The sequence below is a fragment of the Podarcis filfolensis genome (genome assembly GCF_964270895.1).
Source record: "Podarcis filfolensis genome assembly, chromosome: 6".
In the NCBI taxonomy this organism is placed as follows: domain Eukaryota; kingdom Metazoa; phylum Chordata; class Lepidosauria; order Squamata; family Lacertidae; genus Podarcis; species Podarcis filfolensis.
The window spans coordinates 53,057,272-53,070,560 of NC_139609.1; the positions used below are offsets into that span (position 1 = coordinate 53,057,272).

The following is a 13,289-nucleotide window of genomic DNA, read 5'->3' on the forward strand; positions in this document are numbered from 1 at the left end:
GGGAATCTGAGAGCGCAGGAGAACTTGTTGATGCTGCTCATGCCACAGACCCAGGCAAAGTGTGAGGAGGGACTGCTGTGAAGATGAGAAGGGTGAGAGCATGTCGATCTTCCTCTTTTGCCTGAAGGCTCCTGAATGCTGTGAGTGCCATGTACACAATGTATCTTGGTGCTAAGGGACTAAGAGGGAGACATTCCTGCTTAATTTCCATGCAGGGAGAGCATATATCAGCAGCTGTCGCAGACCTCACCTGACAACACCAACAAGAACATCAGCCAGTACAGCATTGATCCCACTACACGGTACCCAAACATCAACCTCCAAGCCATCAAGGCCTCTCAGGTATCGCTATACATATAGGGTGGTGGTGAAGAACACAATATCTTCTCCTTTTCCTTGTCAGTTTTCTGATGATTCTCTTTGCCTCATTCACTCTTCTTTGCAGCTTTTAAACACTGGCACCATGCCACGTCCCTGAGCCATGTTCTGAAAGTAACAGAAATGTATAAGAACACTGGCATTCGCTGCAATAGGGCTTGGAGAAGAGACTCCCTTGCAATACGTCCTTTTGTCCTGTTCTGGCACTGAAGGCTGTTCTTTGCTGAGTAGTGGGGTGTGGTGTGTTTTCCAAGCTGGGATGCTAAGGGCCACACAGGAAGCGTTTGGGCAGCTGCAGACCTGGGGGAATTAGCTGGGTCTTGTTCTGGATCCAAGCTGTGGTCAGTGATAGGAAATAAATAACTGTGTGCACCTGCTTCCAGGTTCGTAATCTGTATGTGACGGGAGAAATTGAAATGGATATGAAGAAAGGAAGAAATCGTGGCAGCCCCGAGATAGTCAGCAAAGGCAAGTCTGGGTCATGTTCTCCCCTGGCTACTGGTTGCATGGATCCACCTGAAAACCAGTACCAGACCCCTCCACACTTGTTCATACTCGCTGCTCTCCCTTTAGATGAATTGGATTTCTCTGCAGCAACGTGCAGATCCTCCTCTTCTGTTTTTCTACCCATATGACCTCTCTGCTTGCTGTTCCTTCCCTGTTCTGCTTTACCCCCAAGCAGCAAATATCTGGGTCAATATTGCTGTCTCTCAGACCGGGATGTGGAAGAGTGATCCCAAGCATTCACTTTAACAGACTGTTCCTGGTTCTCCATAGACAAGGCAATGTTGCCTTTGCTAAAAACAAAACAAACCGAGATTCTGTGACAATGAAAGCTGAACAGGGTGGCTTCTTAAGTATTAAGAAAATGAAACAATGTGTATATATTTAGTTGTTTTGCGAGTTCCACTTTTGCTAGTTATGGGCAAGGCACCAATCTACCTCCTGTCCCCCTGAAGTCCAGTTCTAGTCATCTCTTCCAGATCCCTGCAATGTAGGAATCACATTGCATCAGGAATCCCTGACAGATGGTCATCCAACCTCTGTTTTAAAACTTCTACCGCCTTCCAGGGTAGTCTGTTCCACTGTTGAACAGCTCTTCCCATCCAGACATTGCTGACACATTTTTCAAACCTTCCTTTGTCTCCATAAAGGCTAGAAATGTCCTGTTTGGAAATAATGAGGCTTGAGATTCTGGAGATACTCAGTTCTGCATGTGCAGAATCCACACCGCTCTGCACATAGATTAAACATAAAATTGGGAGAGACTCAGTTGAGTCTGGAACAAGAGACCCACTGCCTGCAGCATCCCAGACAGATGTTTGTCTGGCTTTGCTCAATGGTCTGTAATTTGCAAAATAGTCTCTGAAGGCAGGTTTTCTTAGGAGAGAGGAATCAGTGTTAAGGCTGACTACTTTCAAGTGTTCTGGCATAGTGCATAGAGTCTACAAGTCAATGTCAGCAGATTGTTACTAGTATATAGGAGACTTTTTTTTTTGGCTGAGTTTTTGTTCTCTGATCTCAGTCCTTTTTGCAATTCTTTTTCTCCCTCCACCCATTCTCTACGGTTCCACTTCTGGAAGTGCTTCAATTTTGTTACCCCAGAAGGAAACTGGTTCAGGATATTCCTTTGGGGGAAAAAATTCCTGGGAATACACCTGCATTTTGGGCAATATTCCCATGATCCACAAGCACACAGCATACACCTTAGTAATAGAGTAGCAGAATCCAGTTGTCTTAATAGGGTTGAGGAAACTTTGGTCTGTTATAGTCAGCCAGCCAGTTGACTCTGGACTGTAACTTGATTAGCAACATGGCTGGCTTGTCTTGGGGCTGGTTTGCCTCTTGGTTAGCAAGAAGCCCAGAAGCCTTGCCGTATTTTTGCCTCACTGCAGGCATGCCAAGGTCCCCAGGAAAAAGATGGTCCAAATCTTTCCACAGTGAAATTCCCTTTTATTCTGGTGTAAACTTGGGTGTAAAAACTTCTGCCTCCCAACAAACTAACAAGGCTGAAACATTTCTGCCTACTGCATAGGCACCCTCTATTCATCTCCCAGGAGAAAAACACATTTGTCACAATCTCTCACTCCCAAACTATCACTTCTGTGGGGAAAAAATCCCCTGCTGCCCAGTTCTTAAACAATGGAGAGGGTGTTTATCTATTACATTTTGCTCCAGCTGTAGCATTTTCCTTTCCGGCTGTCTATGAAATAAACTAAAAATGCCACCGATAGCTCTTCATTTCTTGAACTGTTTTTCTGCCTTCTCTTACGTGTGTGCATTTCTCTGTCCCTCTGGCTCTCCCTTCCCTCTTTAAATTACAGCTCTCTTGTTTCTTCTCTGTGTTTTCTCATGTTTCCTCCCACACTGTCATTGTTTTCCATAGCCCAGTCTGTTCCCCTTGGCCTTGCTCTGCTTATGGAATAGCCCTTGTGATGGTTAGCAAATAAGTGTGTGTTTTGGGAGGTGGGGAGATAATGTGACCTGCCCGTTCACTGTCACCCTGGTTAGAAAAGGAGTGCTAGCTACTAGGAAGACTTCTCTGATTCACTTCCACTCAGCTTTTAGGCTGTGCGTTGATGGATTCCAAGCTAAGGATGTTGTTACAAGTCTATTGCATGCTGATGTGTAAATCAGCGGTGCAGATGATGGCAATGTGATTGTTGTGGGTTCCTGTGTGGCATCAGAGTAGGGTCAGTGGTGCCAGGCTAGCCCTGTGCTGTACTGCTTTTGATGGAAGCAAAGTATACTTTGGTGGTTATTCTTCATATCGCAACAGAGCTGTGGTTTAGGCAAAGCAGTCACATTTTGTCAGCATAAAAGCTGGCTGAAGCTCCCTATTTAGCTGGACTTGGAGTACAGCAGTTTGCCCTAATTCTAAAGTAGCACATACACAGTCTCATCTCTGTTGGTAGCTATGTGTTAGGCTTTTCCCCTTTTCTGAGCTCTGATGGAGGAGGGAAAGTTCAGACAATAAACCCCGATATGCTGCCAGACTAGGTACTGTGCATTACAGAAATCCTATTAATTCCTATTAAACCGCTGGCCCACAGGCTAATCTTGGTCTGCCAGGGGGTCCAGTTGGACTCATGAGGCCATTTCCCCTCCCAACCCATGCCCACTTGTCTATCATCTGATGTCACTGGGTGATGTTAGTGGTGGGAGGTGTTTTTCAATCCAGCTGGGTGTTGCTTCACAAGTGTAGCCCAAGCAGGGAATGGTGAGTGGAGGGTTCAGTCCTGCTGGGTGCTGCTTTGCCAACCCCTTTCCTGTGGGTCAGCTTGGCTAGATGGGTTGGACTGCCTACCTATCAAGTCACCTGATGCCATCATGACATCATATGATTAGAGTTAGCCCCCGGGGGAGGGGGTGGAAGAAGATTGGGCCCAAAGGTTCCCAATCCCTGCTTGTCCCTAGGTGCATCTTGGGAACTGGACCAAGTGTCTCTCTTTCATGTATCCTTAGCTTGGTTTGCTCTTTCTCTCTCTCCTCTCCATCACCCTTCATCCACCCTTCTCCAGATTCCAACAGAGCCTACGAGGAGCTGCTTAGCTGGTGTCAAACTAATACAGCAAATTATCGTGGCATCAAGGTAGAAGACTTCACATCCTCCTGGAAAAGTGGCCTGGCCCTGTGTGCCCTCATACATCACTTCCGACCAGATCTTCTGTGAGTGAGCCTTGCCGGAGGGAGGGAGTGCTTGTGGGCACGTTAGAGGCAAACTTTATAAAGGCATAACGATTAGCCATTGCTGTACCCCTCAGGAAACGCTACTTCAGAGTGATTATACTGTCCATTTGTAGAAAAAAGTATTTTAAATTTGTTGTGCAGGTCAACTTATTCTGTGGCTAAGTGCTTTTTTTTCTAAATCACACACACACATTCAGCAAACTGTATATCCCAAAGGCCTAAATTAAGGGCTAGTCCATATATGCACGTACATCACTTTAGTTCTTAATTCTTTATAACAGCTGAGAGTGTGAATGGACTGCAGTGAAATGTATTGTGTACAAAGTGATATGCAGAGATTTGCAAGACGTTTGATCTGTGGTGGCTCACACACACGCACATGCAAGTTGCCATTTGATGCTGGAATAAAAGCTGTGTGTGTGAGCCACAGATCTAGTCAGCCTAGAGATCTCCGTTACAGACCTGGTGATTTGCTCCATTTTGGGAAGCTCAGCATCTATCCCCCCCCCCCCCGCCTCTAGAAATCACCACATGGTGCTGCTGCCTTTGTTGTAAGTGGAACTCTCCTACTCTATACAGTTCTACTTCAGAAAAGCAGAGCTGAACGCTTCCATCCTAGCCTTCCTTTGTGTTGGAGGTTCAGAACCAAAGGGAGCCCACTGAGCCTCAGATGCCAGGGTCAAGCTAGGCCAGGCATGGGAAGACCTTGTGGCCTGCAGGTAGCTTTTGCTCTGCTGATCTAGAGAGGTACCAGTTCTCAAGCCTCTTCCCCACAGCAACCATCCTTTCCTCCCTCCCTCTTACCAGTCACAGAGAAAGAGAGGGTGGCCATAAAGGCAGATGTGACTTTAAAAGATGCCTCTGCTCATGTTTATGTTGCCACAGAGCAGGGATGGGGAACCTCAGGCCCAGGAGCCAAACACATCTCTCCAGGTCTCTCCTGTGGGACTTTCCCCACAACATCTTTTCTTCAGCCACACCTTTATTTTGTACCTCCTTGAGTTCCTATCCCTGGCTGGGATGTGTCTTGAGATCCGATCAGGCCTCTCACTTAACTGGATGGAGGAGAGAGAGGGAGGTGCAGGTGTGAAGAAACCAGCTACTGTACAAAGATAGAATTTACACTAATTGCTCTATTCACTTATGCTGCTGGTTCCCCTGCCTGCCACTGCTATGGGACACTCCCCCCAGGCAGTGGGAAGGGAGTATGGTCTTCAGTCTAAAAAAGGTGCCCCGCCCTGCATGTTTCTCTGCATGTTTCTTAATTCCTATAGGGTGTTTCAGGGGGTTAATGGCACAAAGCCACGGACTCCCCAAACTGGGAGTCTGTTGCTTCACAGTCTTGGCTGCCAGATCTTGATAGGTGGCCCTGTTTAGGGAAGGTTTTAACGTCTGATGCTTTTTAATATTGTTTTTAATATTCGGTTGGAAGCCGCCCAGAGTGGCTGGGGTATAAATAATAAATTACTACTACTACTACTACTACTACTACTACTACTACTACTATTATGGCAGTGACATTTCATTTGCCTGTTTTTGGTGATCAAGAGAAGCAGGGGGTCTTCCTTTCCTTGCATAGTGAAATGAGATGGGAGCAAGGTTGTTAAAACAGGGGTGGGAGGATTGCTGGCTGACATCCCATTACTGGAAGCAGTGCTGTGTGTGGTTTTCCTGTTTTGTTTAAAGTGAAACATAAATTGTGTGCCTGCCTCCTGGTGCCCAGTAACGCACATGGCAGCCACTTCACACAAGCCAGTTTGTCATGAGCTGGGAGTTGTGCTGCTATCATTTTTAAAGAAACCGTCACATACTTCACCTTCTGCTTCAGGTGCCTGGTTAAAGTTTCTCTCAGTCTGGGCTAAGTCCTGTCAGTCACCTTGACTTTGTATCTTCCTTCTCTAGAGACGTCAACGCACTCAACCAGAACGACCCCATTGGGAACAACCAGCTGGCCTTAGATGTGGCAGAGCAAGAACTAGGGATCCCTCCGGTCCTCTCCAGCAGTGAAATGGCTTCGATGTCCGAACCTCAGAGGCTTGGCTTGATCACCTACCTGAGCCAGTTTTATGATGCCTTCAAGAACTCTTCAGGTAGAGAATCCCAAGGAACCCAGTCCTGGGGATTCTCCTACAAGGGGAGCCTCACAAGGGGAGTGGGGAACCTTGTTTCCAGGCCTCTCTGCCTGGTCCTTGGGGACTCTTCCCAGGCCATTCCAGGTTCAATCTGCAGCATCTCCAGGTAGTTCAGGGAACCCTGGGAAGCTGCTGCCACAGTCATTGTAGACAGTAGAGTACTGAGCTAAATGGACTAGTATCTGGCAGCTTCCCAAGTTCCTAAACACTGCATTCTCTCTTCCAGAACCAGAAGAGAAAAGTTCAACGATTCTGTCAACACGTGGTACCAAGGGAGCTATCCTCTTCCTCAGCAAGCTTCAGAAAAGTCTCTCTCTCTCACGTAAACGTGCCCTGGTGAGTCTCTCTCCAAAGCCATTGCTGGCCCATCACCAGACATTCCCAGCAGTGTGTTTGTTTGTGCCTTATGTGCTGGCTAGTGGCCCTTTGGCAGCTGGTATGATCTCTTCCCAGATCACTCTAGCCCTCCCCATTTTCAGATGCCCCTAGTAAGAAGCACAGGACGGGGGGGCGGGCAGTGGGGGTTACATTTATTGCAGGAGCAAAGTGTCTTTGGCCTTCTGTCTTTTCTGCTGCTCCAAAGTAATAATTTTCGATTGCAGGAGAGCTCTGCAATGGATGACCAAGCCAAAAAGACCAAGCAAGAGGCTGGGGTAAGTTCTGCTGTCATTGCACTTAGGGGTTCATCTGGTACTAGACAAGTTTTGGAGGATGTCATATGTGACGATTCCACATGGAAGGTACTGGCTTGAAAAAATGAGCATGAAATCTGCATGTGGATCATAGTATACCAAACTCCTGTGGTATTTCACTGCCTGCTGGGAAGCTTTAGCGACCTGCAGTTTCTCACTGCATGAATATACAGGGGGGAGGGGAACTCTTGAGTGCAGCATCTTCACACATTATGGTTACATTTTGGGTTTCCTGTGAATTTCTACATGGAAATGCCTTCATTGCAGGAATCTGGTTATGTGTGAAGTTAGATATGTCTGTGTCCAGAATAGTGATGGGAATGAATATTCATTGCTTCTGAAAAATTCCATTTTTTAATCCAGTGTGTATTTCAGTTAGTTTCATTTATGGAAACTCCATAATCCTCCTTATTTGAGTCATTGCTATTGACTCTGTAGATTTTCTGACCTTTTAACACATGATGGGAAATCCAGTGCATGCAGTTTATTGACTGCAACTGCCAGATGACTAATATAACTTTAAGACTGCATTTCAAAGACTGATCCCAAGGGTTAAATTCCACCTGTGAAAATTGGAACTCAGATGGCATTTGGGAAATCCCACCCTGCCTCAGTTCCAATTTGAACTTTGCTGTGGCCCACCACAAATTTATTTTTAAGTGCTCAAAGAAACATTGATTTCCTCCCTTTTCACACAAAACGTTGCACCAGAATTCTGGGTGGTAGGATACACTGGAGGCAAATAACAGTTGCGAGGAGGTTGGATGGTGCCTATGAAGACTGACCACTTGCCCACACTCAGGGCGGTTGCTAAATGTTCCTCCCTGTATCAGGCTGCAGGCTGCTAGCTCTCATGCATAAGCCAAGCTGAAACAGCTGTTAGGCCTGGAAGAAGCCAGATGTCACTGGGCAAAAAACCAAGATTGTTATTGCATTCATCTGCTGCAGTTACATACTGGCAGAGAGCCTGGCAGCTCTCTTCTCTCGAGACTCAAACCCGCCCTTCCTCTTATCTGACGGAAAGGAACGACTTGCTGGACCTTGCAGCCATTGTCTTGTTGAGGCTGTTTTCTTGGAGGAAGACATTGGAATGTAATGCTGCCTGATACGTTTATCTCACTCGGGATGGAGTGAGGTCATCGCTAGATGTCAGAGGCAGAGAGGCCAGAGGGCTGTTATCATTACCAGGGGTGGGGGACCAGCGGCTCTCCCAGATGTTGTTGGATTACAACTCCCATCATCCCAGCTGGAGCTCAGGGATCATGAGAGTTGTAGTACAGCAACTTGTGGATATTTGTTAATGTGTCTCATTGGGTTGAACCATGTATTTTGAAACCAAAGCACAAGATGACTTGGAACGTGTGGTCCTAAAGGTGTTGGTCTTTTGGCAGAGCCCTGTCACCTCCTCGGTGAGGAGCAGCGATGCCTGCTATTTCTGCGGAGATCGTGTGTACATCCTGGAGCGAGTCAGCGCGGAGGGATGCTTCTTCCACCGTGGCTGTTTCAAGTGTCACCGCTGCAAGACGACACTGCGCCTGGGGGATTACGCCTTCAATGAAGACGATGGTGAGTGGAGTTGAGAAGACGCAGTTGGTTAGCCTGAATGGCACAGCTGTCAGTGCAGACGGGAGCATTGTTTGATTTCTCTGAAATCCAAACTGGCTGCCTTTCTTTGCATTGTGTCTCTACTTCCTGCACGTGCATATCAAGATTCATTTGTGCCATTTGCTTTTATTCTCCTTGAGGTATCTGAATCTGCCCTGGCAGTCATGTTTATTGGCAAGTCAGGTGAATGCAGGCAACATACCCTACCTGATTATGGCTATCTTGATTTTACTCCTAGGTAATTTCTACTGCATGCTGCACTGTCCTACCTCCAAGGACATAACTACACCTAACAGCACAGCCTCTGTCATAGCAGCACGTAAGGTGAGTGGGATGGATGCCTTTTCAGAATTGGAGGCATTTGGTGCTGACTAGCAAGGCCACTCCCTAGCTGATAATTAACCTAGTAACTGTCCAGTAGCATATTCCATGCTACTTCCTGTCACGCTCATGGCTTGCAACTTGCTTGCTTGGAAAACTGGCTTTTTTGTCTCCCTAGGATTCTTCCAAACTCCTCATTCCTTCAGACAAAGGCACTCTGGACTTGGCTGCTGAGGACAACAAGATGGAAAAGGGTCCATATCAACCAAGCCTGGATGAGAACCTGTTGTCTTTCGAAGATCAGCTGCCAACAGGTCAACCTACAGAACTTCATAAATCAGCTGCTGAAGGCCACAGCTTACTCCCAGCCGGAGTAAATGGAGGCTCTTGTACTATGAACTCATCCTGGCATCCACATCATCAACCATTAGTGGAGGTGGACAAGAAGTTGGGGGACTCTGTTTCTGAGGCTGGTTTAGCTTCAGAGGTTGTAGGCGAAGGCAGAGATGGAAACAAGGCCAGTCCAAAAAGAGAGAGACTTGAACCAGAAAATTGGACTGGCAGCCAGTCCCAAGAAGAGACACGTGACAGCCTGGTGACAGGAAGTCAAGGAACTGATACAGATCCTTTTCTTTCTGGAAAGGTGCCAACTGCTCAGAGCCCCAAACTAGAACAGAAGGAGTGTGGAAATCTCCCAAAGAGAAAGATTTGCTTGTCAGCCCTGGAAAAGCTTGAGTTATCCCGACTGAGTCCAATATCAGCCTCATTTCACTTTCCAGATATGAAAATAGAAGAACCCAGCTTCAGCACCATCTCAGAAGGTTGTTTTATTTATATATCATATGCCTTATCCCAAAAGTTTGGGGCAGACCATAAACATGGGAGGAAACCTCAGCAAAACTGAACAACATCAGAGCCATTGAAATGGCTCCCCCACCTTTGATTTTAAACCTAAGCGTCAATGGCCATGCTTAGCTGTCGCCATGTGCTCTTTCCTGTACAGCTGCATATGGCTTCAGGGCTTCCTGAGTAGCATATCCATTTGTGTGTGCTGTGTGATGTTCATCCTGCTCACATGGGATTTCTCCACCATGCAATCCCATATTAAAACACATTATTCTTTGTAACATTGAACATTTAGCTTGTTGCTTCTGAAACGGAAGCATTTGGGATGTTAACAGATCAGAGTTGCCTCCATTGTGGCCCAGAGAGCTGTTTACTCTGGTCCACTTCCATGGTAGTGTCTTCTAATAAACCCTCATCCTTTAAGATGAGGTGGTTTAAGTAGGTGGTGGTGGTGGTGGCGGCGGCGGCAGCATTCTCCACATTGCCTGCTTAATCCAACTCACATAGCTTGCCAGACCCGTTTCTGTTCTTCGACGTGGGAGTTAACCCTCCCATATTGTGCTTTCCTGTTATCTTTCTTCATCTTTGTCCTCTTTCTGGAGACCATAAAACAGGAAGCACGTGCTCTGTTCTGTTAATGCTTCATAAATGTTTAAGGGCTATACTACCAGCATCCACTGGCCTCTATGGAACAGTTTTGTTTTGGGTCTCAGATCACTGCAGTACTAACTGGTGATGAGGAATTTCATTGTTAGCAGTGTTGGGCCCAGATTTTGATTGGTACAGAAGTAATTCTACCTTCACTGCCCGTAGAAAAGAAGTGAACATAGCATCAATGTCCCTGCTTCCTGATTTCATTATATAAAACCAGTTCTTCTCTTGGATATCTCTAGCTATAAAAGATAGCTTCACTCCACCCCCAGCTCCCAAATCACCCTTTAATTTATGGCGTCATTCCAGAAGTCCCTGAAATGAAATATTTTTCTCTTGTCCTTTTTTTGACAGATTCTCTGGAGATTGACAGTGACAGTGAAGAGGAAGAAGAGGAGGAAGAAGCAACGACCCAAGATCTTGCAGCATATATTGTGAGTGTAGAAGCCCAAACTTCAATTCCACCACAGCAAACGAGCACAACTCAAACCACTTTCAGGACCATTTTCATTTTCAGTAACTCAGGAGGGCTGTGTTATCATCACGACATCCAAACCTAGCAAAACTGGGATAGCTCAGTTGGTACAGCATAAGACTTTTAATCTCAGTGTCATGGGTTTGAGCCCTGTGTTGGGCGAGATTCCTGCATTGTAAGGGGTTGGACTAGATCACCCTTGTGGTCCTTTCCAACTCTTCAATTCTCTGCTTTTAACAGCAGAAGAGCATTTTCTTTCAGTTTTTAACATAATCTCTTCAGCAAATCATGGGATTCCTCTCACCACTGCATCTCTCAGAACCCTTCTGTTAACTCTACTTCTTTTTCTCTCCCCTCTCCAAAAAAAATTTCACTTTTCTCCCTCTCTGTAGCTCCTTTTTGTTTTCTGACTCAACACGCTCACATTCTCTCTTCTTTTTCTCTCTCTAGCCTATTAATTTTTGAGTTTATATATTTTTTTAAAAGTCTGCATCCCATCATTTGCTTTTATCCCCCTATACTGTCACAAGTTTCTCCATATCTGTTACCCCCCCTTTTCTCTTTCCTTACCCTACAGGTTTCTCTGTACACCCCCATCTTCATTCTCCTTTTCTTCCCCAAACTCCTCCCATTGCCCCATCTCCTCCATCTCAATGGCAACAGGCCACAAGTCTTTCACACTCCCAGTACTTCACATCAACAAAGGGAAACTCAGAAGTAGTTGGCCAAGTGGTGTGGCTGGTTGGAAGCTCCAGTAGGCACCTTGTTATCCATGGAGCTCCTCCCTATCCCCAGTTTGGATGGGTGGTGCTAGGCCCTAAATTTATGACACACATCTGGAAAAGGACCACAGACGAATATTTGGAATTCCCCCTCAAGAGGGCTGCAATTGGCTTGTGGGTCTGTAAGAACAGCAGCAGACATCCGTGTTCTGAAAGGATGACTAACAAGAACCTCACAAAGCCCTGAAGACAACCCTCTCCATTGTGCATTCTGGGCATGGTCCTGTCTACACAACATGTTTTGACTGGAGAGTGAGTCACTCTGTCAAGACTTCTTGCAGCTGCAGGGTAGGCCAGACTGACTCTGAGCATTAAGTTGCTCTCGATTTTGCGATAACAATTCACTCTTCTTTTCCCCGGTGATGTCATACCAGGCACCTTGGGCTTATGTATTTATTTTTGTACCTTCTTGTAAAGGGGCTGGGTCACTGTTGGTTATAGCTGCAAAGTATGCAGTAGCCTAGCCCTAAACTGTGGCTGCAGTTTAGATGGTGGGCAGCGGCTTTTAAAGACATCTCATTTGATTCTTGCTTGTGTGTTGTGGCTGCAGCATTTCCTGAGCTTCACTGAAGAACCTCAGTATCCAACGTGGAAGAAGACACTGATGCGACGAGCCAAAGAGGCACAAATGAAAAGGTTTTGCAAAGCGCAGGTAATAATTGCATGCTCCGCTGGTGGACGGGCACTGATACTTTTACAGGGATCGTCCCAGTGAGGAATGGGGCTGCAAAAATTAAGGGTGGAAGCTTCAGATACCTTGCAGCCTGCTATTTCACATCTCAGGCCCCGAGGCTGTTAGGTGTCTCTAGAGATTCTCCCTGTTATTATAAACAGCTGCACGCTTTATGTGGTGAATGTTTGCTTGCATATATCCAAGCTTTACAACCATTTCCCAGAGAAAATTCATTGTGTAGACATCCAGCTGTTCCAGGAAGGGTTTCCAGTACATGAATGCTTAAAGATTCACTTGGGGTAGGGAATCACCCTTGTTGTGTTTGCTGCATAAAATAGGGAGCTGCCCTATACCAGGACTAATGATGTGTGACATTGTTGACCTGTATAAAAAGTATTATTTAATGGACTTCTAATCTGCCCTTTAGGATATATATATATATATATATATATATATATATATATATATATACATACACCCTTCCAAGCTGGATTGTAACAAATGAACGAATGACTAAAAAACAGTGTTCACTTCTAATGTGAAATAGCCCATTTCCACTGGCTTGATAGTACCAGTTCCTGGCTTTAGTATCACCCATGCACCACATATTTTCTCCACTTTGGAGCCCTCTTCCTGTTAATTTAGATGTAAACTCTCACTTAGCTTCCCCCACTTTTCCTCTTGTACCCTAGTTGCTCCCACTGTTAATGCCCCACCCCATATAAGTAGGTTAGGCTTCCTGAAACTGGAATGTGATGCACTTCAGAACATTGGGAGGATAAACTCCCATGAGCCCCAGCGCCAGAAGATTGTGCCAGGTTCTTAATTAATTTTTATACTGTTTCACTGGTTTTTATGTTGTATTTTTTCATACCGCTTAGAGATGTTAAAATAGGGTCGCAGTTTAGAAATGCTTTTAAATAATAAAACATCTCAAGCAGACCTGCTTCTGGAAGGCTGTATATAACTACTGTGTACAGTGTATATATACAGTTGAAGCTCACAGGTGCAGGATGTTTGGGTTACATGGAAATGGTGTGCTGC

General features: G+C 45.8%; 1 protein-coding gene across 6 annotated transcripts in view; it reads left to right on the forward strand.

Moving 5' to 3' along the window:
* The window catches only part of MICAL1 (microtubule associated monooxygenase, calponin and LIM domain containing 1), a 43,345-nt gene that overhangs the window by 25,986 nt on the left and 4,070 nt on the right, over window positions 1-13,289 (forward strand). For all 6 annotated transcript variants that reach the window (XM_083617878.1, XM_083617877.1, XM_083617876.1 and 3 more), the window contains 11 exons: window positions 216-342; window positions 762-846; window positions 3,900-4,047; window positions 5,971-6,158; window positions 6,427-6,536; window positions 6,803-6,853; window positions 8,284-8,458; window positions 8,736-8,821; window positions 8,997-9,639; window positions 10,670-10,749; window positions 12,123-12,224. In XM_083617878.1, coding sequence (XP_083474004.1) covers window positions 216-342; window positions 762-846; window positions 3,900-4,047; window positions 5,971-6,158; window positions 6,427-6,536; window positions 6,803-6,853; window positions 8,284-8,458; window positions 8,736-8,821; window positions 8,997-9,639; window positions 10,670-10,749; window positions 12,123-12,224 — 1,795 coding nt within the window. The remainder of the gene's footprint in view (window positions 1-215; window positions 343-761; window positions 847-3,899; window positions 4,048-5,970; window positions 6,159-6,426; window positions 6,537-6,802; window positions 6,854-8,283; window positions 8,459-8,735; window positions 8,822-8,996; window positions 9,640-10,669; window positions 10,750-12,122; window positions 12,225-13,289) is intronic.